The following is a 12964-nucleotide window of genomic DNA, read 5'->3' on the forward strand; positions in this document are numbered from 1 at the left end:
TTGGTGAGGAAATATTCTCCAGCCCGAGCCCCGTCCACGACAAGTGAAAGTGGTTGGTAGGTAGGACGGGAGGACAGGGTCCAGAAACTCTGCAAAATCCGTAGATCTGCTCGGGCAAGGTCTCATGCCCGTACGCAGTCGAGTCATTCGGAAGGCTTTCTTTGCAGCTTTTCGTGGAGCTTTGGCGGTGCAAAAGATAGGAGGGACTGGATGGATAAGCATCCATGTGGGATATCAGCAGCTTCTCTCTCTTGGCTTGCCTGGACCCCGCAGGAGTCGAGTGCAGTGGCTTGACAGGCACATGCCATCCATATGTTGTACTGCCTGCCTCGCCATGCGTCTCTCCCGTCTCCCCTCCATGTCAATTTAACTTTTCGTCCATCCCACCAAATCAGTCCGGCCCACCTTTCTAGAGACTACATCCCATCCCTCTTCCAGATCTACCCATCTTCTGTCCCAAATCTCTGTTGCCTGCCGATGTTTTGTTTTGTTCATCCCCTGTTGGATTGAGCCTGGCTATCAACGGGGGCAAACATCGCTTCGATCCCGTTTCACGCCGAGCTCAGGCGCGGCCCGGAAGGACGCGCCCATTTCCGTAGATCGCATTTGATGGGGAGGCGTGGAGAGGCTCAGCATCGTTAATACACTTATGAAACTTTGATCAAAGCTTCCTCAGACTATATGAGGTTATGGATTTGCTGGCTGCGAGAGACGACGCGCACATATAACGACTTGAGACGTTTGCTTCGAGAGAGCAGGAGCACAGTACATTGTTTTCATAAATAATTTCTGAAGTATATAATAGGACACCATGGGTTGGGTATGTGTCTCTAGGAGTTCCTTCTCTCTATCAGAGCTGATGTTGGCTGCAGGTTGAGAAAACCAACACGGCTGTAGCCAAAAGCGTTGTTGGACGGCATTTCAGACTGGAGTTCTCGGGAGACAGACGGGAGAGGAAAGGCTCGAGATTTTTGACGGAGGTCAGAGCTGGATTAGCTACCTTCTTTGCCATGGCATACATCGTCTCAGTCAATGCTTCGATAGTTGCAAGTAAGCTATCCTATCCAGAATCTTTTCAAGTACTTACTTCAGTTCAGATACTGGAGGCACTTGTATATGTGAAACCCCTCCAGATTTCTTCCCCAAAGATCCTTATTGCACGAATGAAAACAATCCAGCATATGCGCCGTACATAATGTGCACCCAACAAATCAACAGAGACCTGGTCACAGGAACGGCAGCCATCTCAGCTTTGACGAGTTTCTGCATGGGACTTTTTGCAAATATGCCAATAGCATTGGCACCTGGAATGGGATTGAACGCATATTTCACATACCAAGTCGTTGGATTCCACGGCCAGGGGCTTGTGCCCTACCGTCTTGCACTTACAGCAGTGTTTGTCGAGGGCTTGATCTTCGTGGCGCTGTCCATCCTTGGTCTCAGACAATGGCTTGCACGTGCCATACCATCAAGTCTGAAGATCGCCAGTGGAGCAGGAATAGGACTATACCTCGCTCTCATCGGGCTTACGTATAACGCGGGTATCGGTGCTATCACGGGCAGTACCGACGACCCCTTGGAACTGGCTGGATGCATCCCCGCACATAGGGACGTGAATGGCATTTGTACCTCTGGCAAGATGCGGAATCCTACAATGTGGCTCGGCATCTTCGGCGGGGGAATCTTCACGGCATTCTTAATGATGTACCGCATCAAGGGCGCCATCATCGCCGGGATCCTCCTTGTTTCTATCATCTCTTGGCCACGAGATTCGTCTGTGACAGCCTTCCCACACACTCCACTGGGCGACTCCTCCTTCGACTTCTTCAAGAAAGTGGTTACCTTCCACCCCATCGAACATGTCCTCGGGGCACAGGACTGGAACATTACCGGCTCGAACGGAGGGCAGTTTGCCGTGGCGCTCATCACATTCTTATACGTCGACATCCTCGACTGCACCGGGACTCTCTACTCCATGGCTCGCTTCTGCGGCGCCATTGACGAAGACACGGGGGATTTCGAAGGCAGCGCAGTGGCATACCTGATCGACGCCATGGGAATTACGATCGGCTCCCTCTTCGGCTGCCCTCCCGTGACAGCATTCATCGAATCCGGAGCCGGCATCTCGGAAGGCGGGGCCACAGGAATCACTGCATGTGTGACCGGCCTCTGCTTCTTTATATCAATATTCTTCGCTCCCATCTTCGCGAGTATACCGAGTTGGGCGACGGGATGTACGCTCATTCTCGTGGGCGCTATGATGGCGAGAGCTTGTACGGATATCAACTGGCGGTACATCGGGGACTCGATCCCTGCGTTCTTGACACTGGCTGTCATGCCGTTCACATATTCGATTGCCTATGGTCTCATCACCGGCATCGTCACCTACATCATCCTCAACGTCGGCGCGTGGCTCATTGCCAAAGCATCAGGCGGCCGCATCATGCCTCACGACTACGAGCACAAAGACTACTGGACGTACAAAGTCCGCGGTGGCTTGCTACCCGGCTGGGTGAAGCGCTTGTTCCAGGGGAAGCGAGATTTCTGGCGCGAATGGGACTTTGATGCCGAGGAGCTGACGAGTAGAGATTCGTATGCTATGGCGAAGAAGAATGGGGATGGGGATCGCGCGAGTGGGATTAGTATTTCTGCTGGTGGGGTCGGCGCGATGCCGATGTTGGATACGGTGATTACGGGGGACCGGAATTGGGAGCCGGGGCATCCGCAGTATGGGGTGGATTTGAGTCATGAGAATATGGTAGGGGAGGCGGGCTTTAGGAGTTCGTCAAGGAGGTGACGGTTGCTTTAACGGGATGGAGTTGATTGTTGCAGCATTTGAAGAAATCTTGTGATAGATGATGGTGGAGTGAGTAGATAGGAGGATCATGTATCGCATTTATAACGAGAACGCGAAGACTTGCAATGTGTGCAACGCCATTGGGGTTTCGCTCCGAAATTTCTCGCTTTCCCAGCCTTAAGTGCTTTCAAAGCGTTGCCAAAAAAAAGGGGGTTGTTCACCCCTGGCCTCCTGCCTCATCCGCAATTTAAGCGAACCGAGAGTGCAGGCAGCTCAAATAACAAAATAAGCATTTTTGATATCAGAGATTTCCAGTCGTAAACTTACGCCAGCAAGTTTCTGGACATACACTTGAGTCAAAGTTGTATGTGCCCGGCCCTAACCACTACTGAGGTAGTAACCAGGGTAACGGCTTAGAAGAGATATGCTCTGCCACAGATAACTGAGCGAAAGCCAAGTTTCTAGATCCGTCTAGGATTTCTTTTGCTGTTTTGTTCCGCTGCTGAGGGGAAATTTTTTTTAAAGGGGTGTTTTGCCCTTTTTTTTTTTTTGGATTGAGGATTGAGGATTGCTAAGCGAGGGGGTGCAAAGGAAGTTCACCTTTGACCGATCTCAGCGCCCTTTTGCGCACGGTAATTTGAAACCTTGCATCAATTGTAAGATAAGCCTTGAACTTGAACGGCTCATATGGTATGAGAGCACATGTTGAGAATTGAGAATGCGAGTTGACTTCTCGGTAGCGCCAAAGTAAACACCCCTTATCTTGACGAAGGAATTGCTCAACTAGACATCACTTCGCAGATCTAAAGAAGTGCTAGGCACTGTTTCTCCACCAACTCCAAGACCAAGAAGATCTGCCTAATTCAATGGAATTTCCTGCAGTGAGAGAGCAGCAGATCTCTTGGTCAGCGATTTCAGAGGCAGCTGATAGATGTGGGTCGCAAACCCAGCAGCAGCGCTTTTGGGAATCCTGCAGCCTAGCTGAGGACGAAAGCAATATGGATGCTCGAGAAGGGCATCTTGTCATTTTGAGAACTGCAAAAAGGCTTAACTCTATTCATGCCTCCGTGGGGCAAAAATACTAGAGGAGCGAATTCGATCAAAAAGGGTTGGAGTAGTGCTCAAATATACGCCAGCGCACATGTCAGCACAGCCAAGCAGTACTTTCCAAGAAATGAGTCCCGAGATTACGTCTGCCCTGTGGCGAGTGCCGCGTTGGCGAATTGCTTAATTCAAGCCACTGGAAGGAAAATCTTGCAAGTCGCAAACTCTGATTTGGTGGCAGAGAAATCCAAGACGTTGAGTCTCTGATGATCAGGAGATGGGGCAAAACAAGCTTTTCACCTTGAGCCGTGGCTTTCCACGGATAGACGCCAACGCCGACTCCGAAGACTGACTTCTCTCAGCATCATCATCATCATGACTTGTGTTTTGTCAGCATGGAGGTTGGCCGATCTAGAAAATCCCTCCCCGGAGCGGTTCCTCGGCGGAGGGAGTTATTCTCGGCGGCACGCCCGTAAGATGTCGCGAGACGAAGCAAGCCACAACCAAGTGGGAAGCTGGTCGATGGTGCCACTTCTGCGTTACAGCGTTGCATGCAGACAATGTGAGACCCGTTCGCATGTACCGCCGTCCACGATACTGTACAGTACAGTAGATTCGGGCCTCGGGCCTCCCCGGGTGTGTGGTAACGAAGACCTACCCCTCCTTTACCGGCTTGATTTCTGCTCCAGGGCCGTCTTTTCCCCAGACGTGGTGTTCTTCCAGCCAATGATAGCAACATTTTTCCAGCCTTCAACGTACGATCGGCCGGACCCTGGTGAGAAGGGCTGCAAGTGCTGGGTTCGCGTCGTGTGCTGGCCACCCTATCGTGAGAGGTACAAGTACGGCTTCTGAAAAAACGATCTAGATTGGCCGAGCTGAAAGGTGGTCCCGGAGGGAGAGATCTGGCGCGGAGAGGAGCAGAGAGGAGCACCAAGGCACGACTCCGTGGTGCAGTTTGATCTTGGTCGACCAAGCGGTTGCAGTAGAGAGTGAGAATTGGTATTGAGGTTGGAGGCTGTGCTGGAGGAGGAAAATAAAGATGCTGACGGAGCCAGACAGCGGTGATCTTCGGAATTGCGAGCATGGATAGCGACAAGAATGACGTAGGAGCAGTCCCGGCTTGATAGGGCAAGGCCAGGGCTCGGCGGGACGCGAGAGAGACATGCCTGTAGAGTGTGAGTTTGCTGAGGAGGCATTTGATACGGCATTGAGGAATACTGTATGACAGTTCGCAGCGGAAGCAAGATTGTGCAGTTCAAGGACAATTTGCCTCACTCGGCACCAAATCAGGATGGGGAATGGGAGCAGGTTTATCAACATTGGCATCTCAGTGGTGGGCGGCGAACGATATCATATTTTCCCTTCTGCTCATTGATATCAAAAGGCTGTAGTCCGCATTGCAGTGCATTACGCACGACGGTAGCACTGCAGCTAGCCACCTTGCTGCAGTCAACGGCCCCTGAAATAGATCATCAATTGTTGCGCAGCCGACTGTGAGCTCTAAGACACAAGACACGCACTCCCAACAGGCAGCTGGAATGAGCTGGAATGCAATCCGATGATTGTTAGTCACGAGCAAACTTCCAGAGGGCCTCTCCGCGGCCCAGAAATTTTCACGATCATGATGTGGCCTGAAATTTTCTGTGCGTGTGGTCCCTTCTGGCATCGCAACACCCAGCAGGGGAGGATATAGAACATGACACCAACCGGACGGATATTATCATTTATCATACTGCATGAGATCCGAACCCGGCTTCACTCTTGCAAGCTCCCAGGTCCTGCCCGGATCCATAACGCTGACAGATTCACGTGCATTTGTTCGATTTGTACTTGGGCCCTCCTCCGCACCAACCATTGCTGTCCCATTCTCCTCTGGCCTGCTGGAGAGACAGTAAATAAATCCCTCACCAAAGTGCCTTACGCCTGAAGAGAGCCACCACCGCACCGGCAGCGCCATCATCGACCCGCCAGGCCAGGGCCACCAGGGCCACCAGGGCTTTATTTCTCGCCTCGGGCTCCAGCAGCAGCAGCAAGAGCACGAGCACGAGCACGAGCAGCGGAAATCACATAAGCTCATCAGTGCGCCTGCCCTCACCTCCACCTCAAATTTGCCCACCACGGCAAACCTCGCGTACTCTCCTCAAACCTCCCAAGAACACCCTCCCTCCACGGCTAGACCGTTGCGCCAGCACCAGCAATTTTGTGCTCAGAAAAGTCGACAAGAACACGGGCATTGCCCGCACCGCTTGGGCGGCCTCTGCGCGTTCCATCCCTTCCTTCACTACCGAGCGCAACAGCACCCGCCCCTCGCCTTCCCTTCGCTTCCCACCACCATCATGGCGACAGTCAGCGCGCCCAGAGACTCCCTGATGGCCGAAAAGCCTCAACCATCGCCGGCAACATCGCAGCCGCCCTCTGCTGCCGGGTCCCCAAACTCCCTCCCAGTCAAACAGAACGGCATGGCAGTCTCCAGCTCCGAAAGCCTTGCGAGTAATGGCCATGCTGCGCCACCGACCGAGCCACAGAAGGCGACCCTTGCAGTCGCTGCGGAAAAACCATCGATGACAAAGCGCATCACTCGAATGTTCTCTACGAAAGATGCTATGAGATCGGACAGCAGTATAAATTCACAGCCTGCGACGTCCGGTCAGGTTACTCCCAAGCAAGAAACTGCACCTGCTGCTGTTACTGCACGAAGACCTAGTCCTCCCGCACACAAGCCTTCCTCAACCGACAAAGCTGTCAAGGGAAGCGAAAAACCCAGCACGGCGCCCTCAAAAGACAAGAAAGCTGGGGGGACCGCCTCTTCCCAGCGGTTTGCAGTGAATGCGGATGTGCCAGGCGGCCATGAACACCACCTTAAGAGCACCAAGAGGCAGGAGAAGCTGTCGGACATGCTGAGGAATGTCATCAGCGGGAAATCAAAGAACGACCACCATGAAGGGGAACAGCAACTGTCGCTGATGTCCAATTGGGTTGATCAGCTGAAGAGCGAACGGGACAGCTTGGCTTCAACTGCGGAGAAGAAAGGCGGACCCAATTCTACAGCCTCGTTGGTTGAGAAGTACGGCAAATGTCACGAGATTGTTGGTCGTGGTGCATTTGGCATTGTCAGGATATCGCATAAGAGGACAGAAAATGGATCTGGCGAACAGCTTTATGCGGTAAAGGAGTTCCGGCGACGACCAGAGGAGAACGAGAAGAAATACAGCAAGCGACTCACCTCCGAGTTCTGCATATCCTCCTCATTGCGGCATCCAAACGTTATCCATACACTCGACCTCCTCCAAGATTCGAAGGGCGATTACTGCGAAGTCATGGAATTCTGCGCCGGAGGTGATCTTTATACCCTCGTCCTTGCAGCTGGCAAACTCGAAGTTGCCGAGGCGGATTGTTTCTTCAAGCAGATGATGCGTGGTGTGGAATACATGCACGAAATGGGTGTTGCCCACCGAGATCTGAAACCTGAGAATCTGCTCCTTACCACCCACGGTTCAATCAAGATCACCGATTTTGGGAATGGAGAGTGTTTCCGGATGGCTTGGGAGTCAGACGCTCACATGGTTACCGGCCTCTGCGGTTCTGCTCCGTATATTGCCCCAGAAGAGTACATCGATAAGGAATTCGATGCCCGAGCTGTCGATGTTTGGGCTACAGGCGTGATCTATATGGCTATGAGGACTGGCCGACATCTCTGGCGTGTTGCCAAGAAGGACGAGGACGAGTTCTATGAGCGATATCTGGAAGGGCGCCGAGATGAGGAAGGGTACGCCCCTATTGAATCTTTGCATCGGGTATGTTTCTCCCCTTCAATTTAAACAAACCATATGTTAACATTTTACCAGGCACGCTGCCGTAACGTGATCTACTCAATCCTTGACCCCAATCCTACCCGCCGAATCACAGCTTCCCAAGTCCTCAAGTCCGAATGGGGCCGCGAGATAAGACTGTGCAAGGCAGGCGAAGAGGGTCTTTGACAATTCGCGATTGAGCGCGGCATGAAGGACACGAAGGCAGTTTTCGCTCGTCTTAATAAGGAAGCCAATTTCGTCATGGACCTCCCTCCTTGCTCCGCGGGGGTCCATCAGTTCAGCGCTCACCAGGGGTTCCATTGTGCTAGTTGTGGATTCGAATATCATTACGACGACGGGGTCAACGGCACTCCGGTCTAATGGAAAATTGCATTGAGCGGACATGAAATGCAAGCAACGGTGCTATAGGCGTTCTACCTGATTTTGGTCTGGGTTTGGCAAGGCGCAAATGGATGGGATAACGAAGAAAGGGGAAGTCAATCTCAGTACCCTTCTGGAACGGTCGCTTTGGTTCATCACACGATTGCGATGACATTTGCATTTACGATTGCGTTGCGTTGCGTTGCTCTTCTGGCAGCGGGCTCTACGGCGGCTTGCTATTGATTTGAGAGACAATAGATTGGCGGGAGGCTTTATTTGCGGGGTGTAGGGAGGTGTAAAAGGGGTTTTGTAGATAGTGGGAAAAACCTGGGGAATCAGCTAGGATAGCGTTTGAAGAATAGAGACTCGAGGGGAAGAGACTCTTGAACGAAACACACACCGTCGCCATGTTATCTCGTGACGATTCGAATAGACAACGCCAGCTCTCATACACGACCATGTGACTTCGTCTTGTTTACATCCTCAATGCTTGGTAAGCCGTCACCGGGTCTGCACCATACCTCGGCGAGCCCGTTGCATCGGCCCTTTTCCAAGCATCCTTTTCCCCTCCGCCCCTTTAACCGGGAAGGAAGCCTTTGTTTGCCCTGGGGAATCCAGGCCCGATAAAATGCGGGAGGCTGCTAGCACCGGGATCAAAAGTTTTTCCGCACGTGGTGACCCTTTGCCTGTGTCTCTCTTTCGAGGTACTTCGGGAACAGGTTTTGATTGAATTTTATATTGCGAGGGTGGGGGTTGGAGGTATCCACCTCCTTCACCTTGTTTTTGAATGCCTGGGGGTGGGTTGGGGGGATGAAAGATTAGGTATGGAGGGCTAGGGTGGGATGGAGGTGTCGGGTTGGTAGGTAGGGTGGGATTTAGAATGTTTGGATGGTGATGAGGTGTTTTGTTTGAGAGGGAGGGAGGCTTTGGGGGTTGTTTTGATGGAGAACGGGGGTGAGGGGTAAGGGGTAAGGGTGATGAATGTGATCGGTAGCATGGACCCAATGTAGAATGGCAATACAAGGGGTTTTTTGATATGGAGGTCATTATAGCTATAGCTATATGCTTTGGTGAGGTCAATAAGTACAGTGAATGGTGAAGGAGGTATCTCGTTTAGGTGATCTTGGCCTTCAAACAAGCCCCTGAAGGGTAAGCGAAGCGAATACCACCCGAGATCCACAACTTGTATAGACCCTGCAACTAAACTTCACGTTTCTGCATAGAGTACTTGATAACATTTGACGACGTGAAATTCAGGTAAAAGAATTGTCCACCTGATCTATGAAAACCTGTGTCAGGAGGGTCCACAATCTTCGTCTCGCACAAACAGGAATCTGAGTATCTGACATCAACATACATATCACCAATTTCCCACTAAGAGATAGAGTCCTTCTCAAGACTGTTCACACTTCTTGATCATTGTGACTCTAGGTATTCCGTATGGGAGACACGGCCTTGCCCACGGACTGGCCGCTGGAAAAGTGAGAAGAGAGTTGGAGACACAGCAGCGTTAATGCCCTCGCATATTGATTGACCTCCGAGCCGAGCAGAACTCAGAAGGTAATGGGCTGTGTAACTAAGAAGGTTGGCAAGGACTAGCATGGTGCTGATAAGACGAAGTGGCTTGAGGGAAGATGTGACCGGTCCCCATTTTTGAACGTATAAATGCACGTGCAGCAATCATGCTTCGCCCAAAACGTTATTGGCTCGCACGTACGAGCTTATGTTTAGCATGAAGGATAGGGCTGGAGGTTGAAAAGGGGCTGTGGGGGCTGAGCAACCTAATACCCCCGGGATGCTCGTCAATGCATCTCCCATTTGCGAGTGTGGGTTAGAAGTTTGCACAGGCGAGATATCAAAGTAACGGTTATAAAAATGAACAATTCAAGAGATTCATGCCCAGATATCCGGATAGATAGGTTACATTGAACACCGATACTCCGTCCGGCGCCATTACACCTCCACAGGCACAGAGTACACCAAAACTCTGCTCTCCCAAATTATGCATGGGCTTGCCTCCATACCTAGAGATGAGACGACAAGCCCAAGACAAAGAATTAGAACCCCTGATTCCCCTCATGCTACTCACAGCCGCTTCATTTCTCTCGTTCTTTCTTCCATCTCTCATCTCGTCATCTGCCTATCATTTCCATTCCCAATCCAATGTACGAAAGCCCCGTTCCATCTTCTTCCAAGTCTCGCCCCTAAAACCCCTAAGGTCCGTCCTCCCAGCCCCGACTTTATTAACGCCAGTCCGTAATAACCGGAAAAAGAACACGTGTGGTTTGCTTTGTGATGTAATGACTGAGAGAACATAACATATAAACATATGTAAAAGGCCTCGCCACCATGAAATGTGGAAATGGTCGATTCGAGTCCCAATTGTTACCATGCTCGAAGAGAATACTCACTTCGTCTCCGTCCTGCTCCTTCACAGCACACATCTAAGAGTGGAACAAATCCCAAGCTCGGTCGCACAAACGCATGAATTCCTCTTTCTTTCTCTGGGTGCTCATGGGGCTGTCACGCCCTTCGCCGAATGGCCCCCTTCTCGATGTTGACGGTCCATTTCCGAGTGGCGGGCTCCCGCCTTCCTCGTATTCTGCTCGTGCTCTCCTTCTGCCTCCACCGCTGCGGCTCGTCTCTCCGTGCCTCATAGTGTTTCCGGTAAGTGGCGAGGGAGGCGTGGGGGGTTGATGCCCGCCATAATGCACCAACTTTGGCAGAAGCTCGGGTCGTCCACCGGCCAATTCTACTTGTGCATCTTCGGCTGAGCGGTACTCGCGGGGTCGCGCTGATTGCGGCGCATTATTGTTGTGTCCTGGGGAGGGGAAAGTCGGTCTTGAGTTCGAATGCGAGGAATTAGAGGCGGAGCCGGAATTATTGTTTGTGGGGAAGAATGCAGAGCGGCTGCCGTTGCTTTCGCGGTGTGCACCGAGACCTTCACTTGCAAATACGTCGGTGATGGGAGGAAGACGGTTGCTCGTTTGAGTTGCTGGAACATGGTGGATGTGCGAAGTGCTTGCGAGGTTTGACGGTTGGTTCGCAATGTGTCTCGTAAGTGGGTGTGGTTGATGTCGTCCCGTGAAAGATTGATGGAGGGGCGCGGATTGAATTACTCTCTCGTTGGCAAATTGCTCGTGGGGCGGTGCTACGATGCTCAGTCCTGGAGGCGCCTTCCTTTTCGATGTACCGGGAGTCTTGGCGGGGAATCCTCCCAGTTCTCGTTCCTTCGCACTCTCCATTGGTGCATCGCCCGGCTTCGCTGTTTGCTGTAACCGCGACTCAATGATATGCCTCTGTTGTTCTCGAACCGATATACTCCGCTGCAACTGTTCCCTCATGGTAGGATCCTGGGTGACAAATCCCGGCGACAGACACGCCAATCCAACGTCTTGAATGCCAAGTCCACCACTGTCACCTCTCGACGTCAATTGACCGGCGGATGGTCTTGCTGTGCTTGGGTTGTTTGTCGACGTGTTCTTGGACAGGTCAAGCTTTCGAGGTCTGTGTCGAGAGGTTGGTAAGTCTGGCGAGGAAGGTTCCTTTTTCACGATTATTTTTGGCGGGACACCGTTTCGAGACCTGCAGAAATTGCGATGTTAGTCTCTAATCTATCGAGTGCATAGTGAGATGTGCAGATTTGAACGTACAAGTTTGGAGAACCCTTTGAAGCCGATGCAGACTTCGGACTTCCACTCCCTGTCCGTGGAGCAGACAGATTCGGAGTCGCCGAAGCAGACGCGCGCTGCGCAGGAGGGGACGTTGAAGATGCTGAGGGTGCGATGTCGACATACGACGGTCTGTCGTGGGGTGCCGGCGACGGTGCCATTGCGATGGCCGTACTCATGATGTTGGAGGGCGGGCGGGAGTGAGTGGTGTTCAAACTGGCTCGCCTCGGATATACCTTTGCGACTTGGCGACTTCCTGCCTCTGCACCAAATTCTTGTGCTCTGCGTACTTCTTCGATATATCGGATTCGTGCGTCTTGTGTATTCCCTCTTCCTGCTTCCTGCTTAACGAGAGACCTTGTGCCACCAAATCAGAGTGAACTGTTGCTGGCTGCCAACTATTGTTGCTTTTCGTGGACGCGAAAGGTGAAGTGGAGGCCGCAAGAAGATGGGCCGGACAGCAAATCTCAGGCGAGCAGCGGAGCGACGTTGAGGTGAAGAGACGAGGACGAGGTCGAGGGGAGACGGTCGTAATAGAGTCACAACAGGTTTTGGACTGGTGGCGGTGAGGTTTTATGAATCGAGGCCTCGACTGTTTAGGTGTTTCAGAGATCGATATTTAATCCCAAAGGGCGAGGAGGGGAGGTTTGTGCACAAGGCCCCCGTCCGCTGTTCATGCGCTGCCCGGCTTGGATCAACCGTTTAGCGCGACACTGGGGGTTTGGGAGGGGGAAGACAACGTCCGCACGCCAGTCAGGATGCTGCTGCCCTGTGGCCAATCACTCGACAGATGGCCAGTCTTTGTAACAGTGAGCAGCTGCGTGGTCGACGACCCAAAGTATATGTGCGCTGGTACGGGCAATAATGTAGTATGCTCTACGCTGCTGTGTGTTGTGCTGGAGCTGCACGCTGCGGTGGCCGGCGCGGACGTAGAATCAGAACCAGTCAGGACCGTATTGATGATGTGCATGTGCATCGGATGTCTTTCAGCTCAGAGGGCTAATGTTTCCTGCGGATATTAATAAGAGCAGGTCCATCTATACAAGACGGGGCCGGCTCCCTCAGGCTCTAATTCTTCAGGGCTATGAGAGGGGCGAAAGGGGCCCGCTTCTGACGAGCAACCGTTGAAACGATATCAATCATCAGGATCTGGTGTAACGAGCACCAAAACCGTCTTCAGGATGGCCCGATATGAGTCTGTCTACCTGGAGGAGATGATTGGGAGATGTTGCAGGTTTTGGCTTTCAATGGTCTGGAGAAATAGAGTTGCAATGCTTTCT

General features: G+C 52.2%; 5 protein-coding genes across 5 annotated transcripts; 3 read left to right on the plus strand and 2 right to left on the minus strand.

Moving 5' to 3' along the window:
• Window positions 1-811: 811 nt before the first annotated feature.
• Window positions 812-3604, plus strand: K444DRAFT_640733 (purine transporter; the record flags this gene model as incomplete). The annotated part of the gene is made up of 5 exons (XM_024884527.1): window positions 812-820; window positions 873-1050; window positions 1098-1118; window positions 1149-2582; window positions 3570-3604. The coding sequence occupies 5 exons, from the start codon at window positions 812-814 to the stop codon at window positions 3602-3604; spliced, it is 1677 nt and encodes a 558-aa protein (XP_024741960.1).
• Window positions 3605-6300: 2696 nt separating this feature from the next.
• Window positions 6301-7818, plus strand: K444DRAFT_520506 (Pkinase-domain-containing protein; the record flags this gene model as incomplete). The annotated part of the gene is made up of 2 exons (XM_024874049.1): window positions 6301-7635; window positions 7687-7818. 2 exons carry the CDS (start codon window positions 6301-6303, stop codon window positions 7816-7818), a joined length of 1467 nt encoding a protein of 488 aa, XP_024741961.1.
• Window positions 7819-8275: 457 nt separating this feature from the next.
• K444DRAFT_212316 (uncharacterized protein) lies at window positions 8276-9232 on the minus strand. The gene has a single exon (XM_024871096.1). The coding sequence runs from the start codon at window positions 9058-9060 to the stop codon at window positions 8515-8517; it is 546 nt and encodes a 181-aa protein (XP_024741962.1). The 5' UTR covers window positions 9061-9232; the 3' UTR covers window positions 8276-8514.
• Window positions 9233-9913: 681 nt separating this feature from the next.
• On the plus strand, window positions 9914-10394 carry K444DRAFT_212351 (uncharacterized protein). The gene is made up of 2 exons (XM_024871097.1): window positions 9914-9932; window positions 10003-10394. Exon 2 carries the CDS (start codon window positions 10020-10022, stop codon window positions 10329-10331), a length of 312 nt encoding a protein of 103 aa, XP_024741963.1. The 5' UTR covers window positions 9914-9932; window positions 10003-10019; the 3' UTR covers window positions 10332-10394.
• Window positions 10395-10457: 63 nt separating this feature from the next.
• On the minus strand, window positions 10458-11863 carry K444DRAFT_520065 (uncharacterized protein; the record flags this gene model as incomplete). Its single annotated transcript, XM_024874013.1, has 2 exons — window positions 10458-11598; window positions 11667-11863. The coding sequence occupies 2 exons, from the start codon at window positions 11861-11863 to the stop codon at window positions 10458-10460; spliced, it is 1338 nt and encodes a 445-aa protein (XP_024741964.1).
• Window positions 11864-12964: the final 1101 nt, after the last annotated feature.

This window comes from Hyaloscypha bicolor, assembly GCF_002865645.1.
Source record: "Hyaloscypha bicolor E unplaced genomic scaffold K444scaffold_17, whole genome shotgun sequence".
NCBI lineage: Eukaryota > Fungi > Ascomycota > Leotiomycetes > Helotiales > Hyaloscyphaceae > Hyaloscypha > Hyaloscypha bicolor.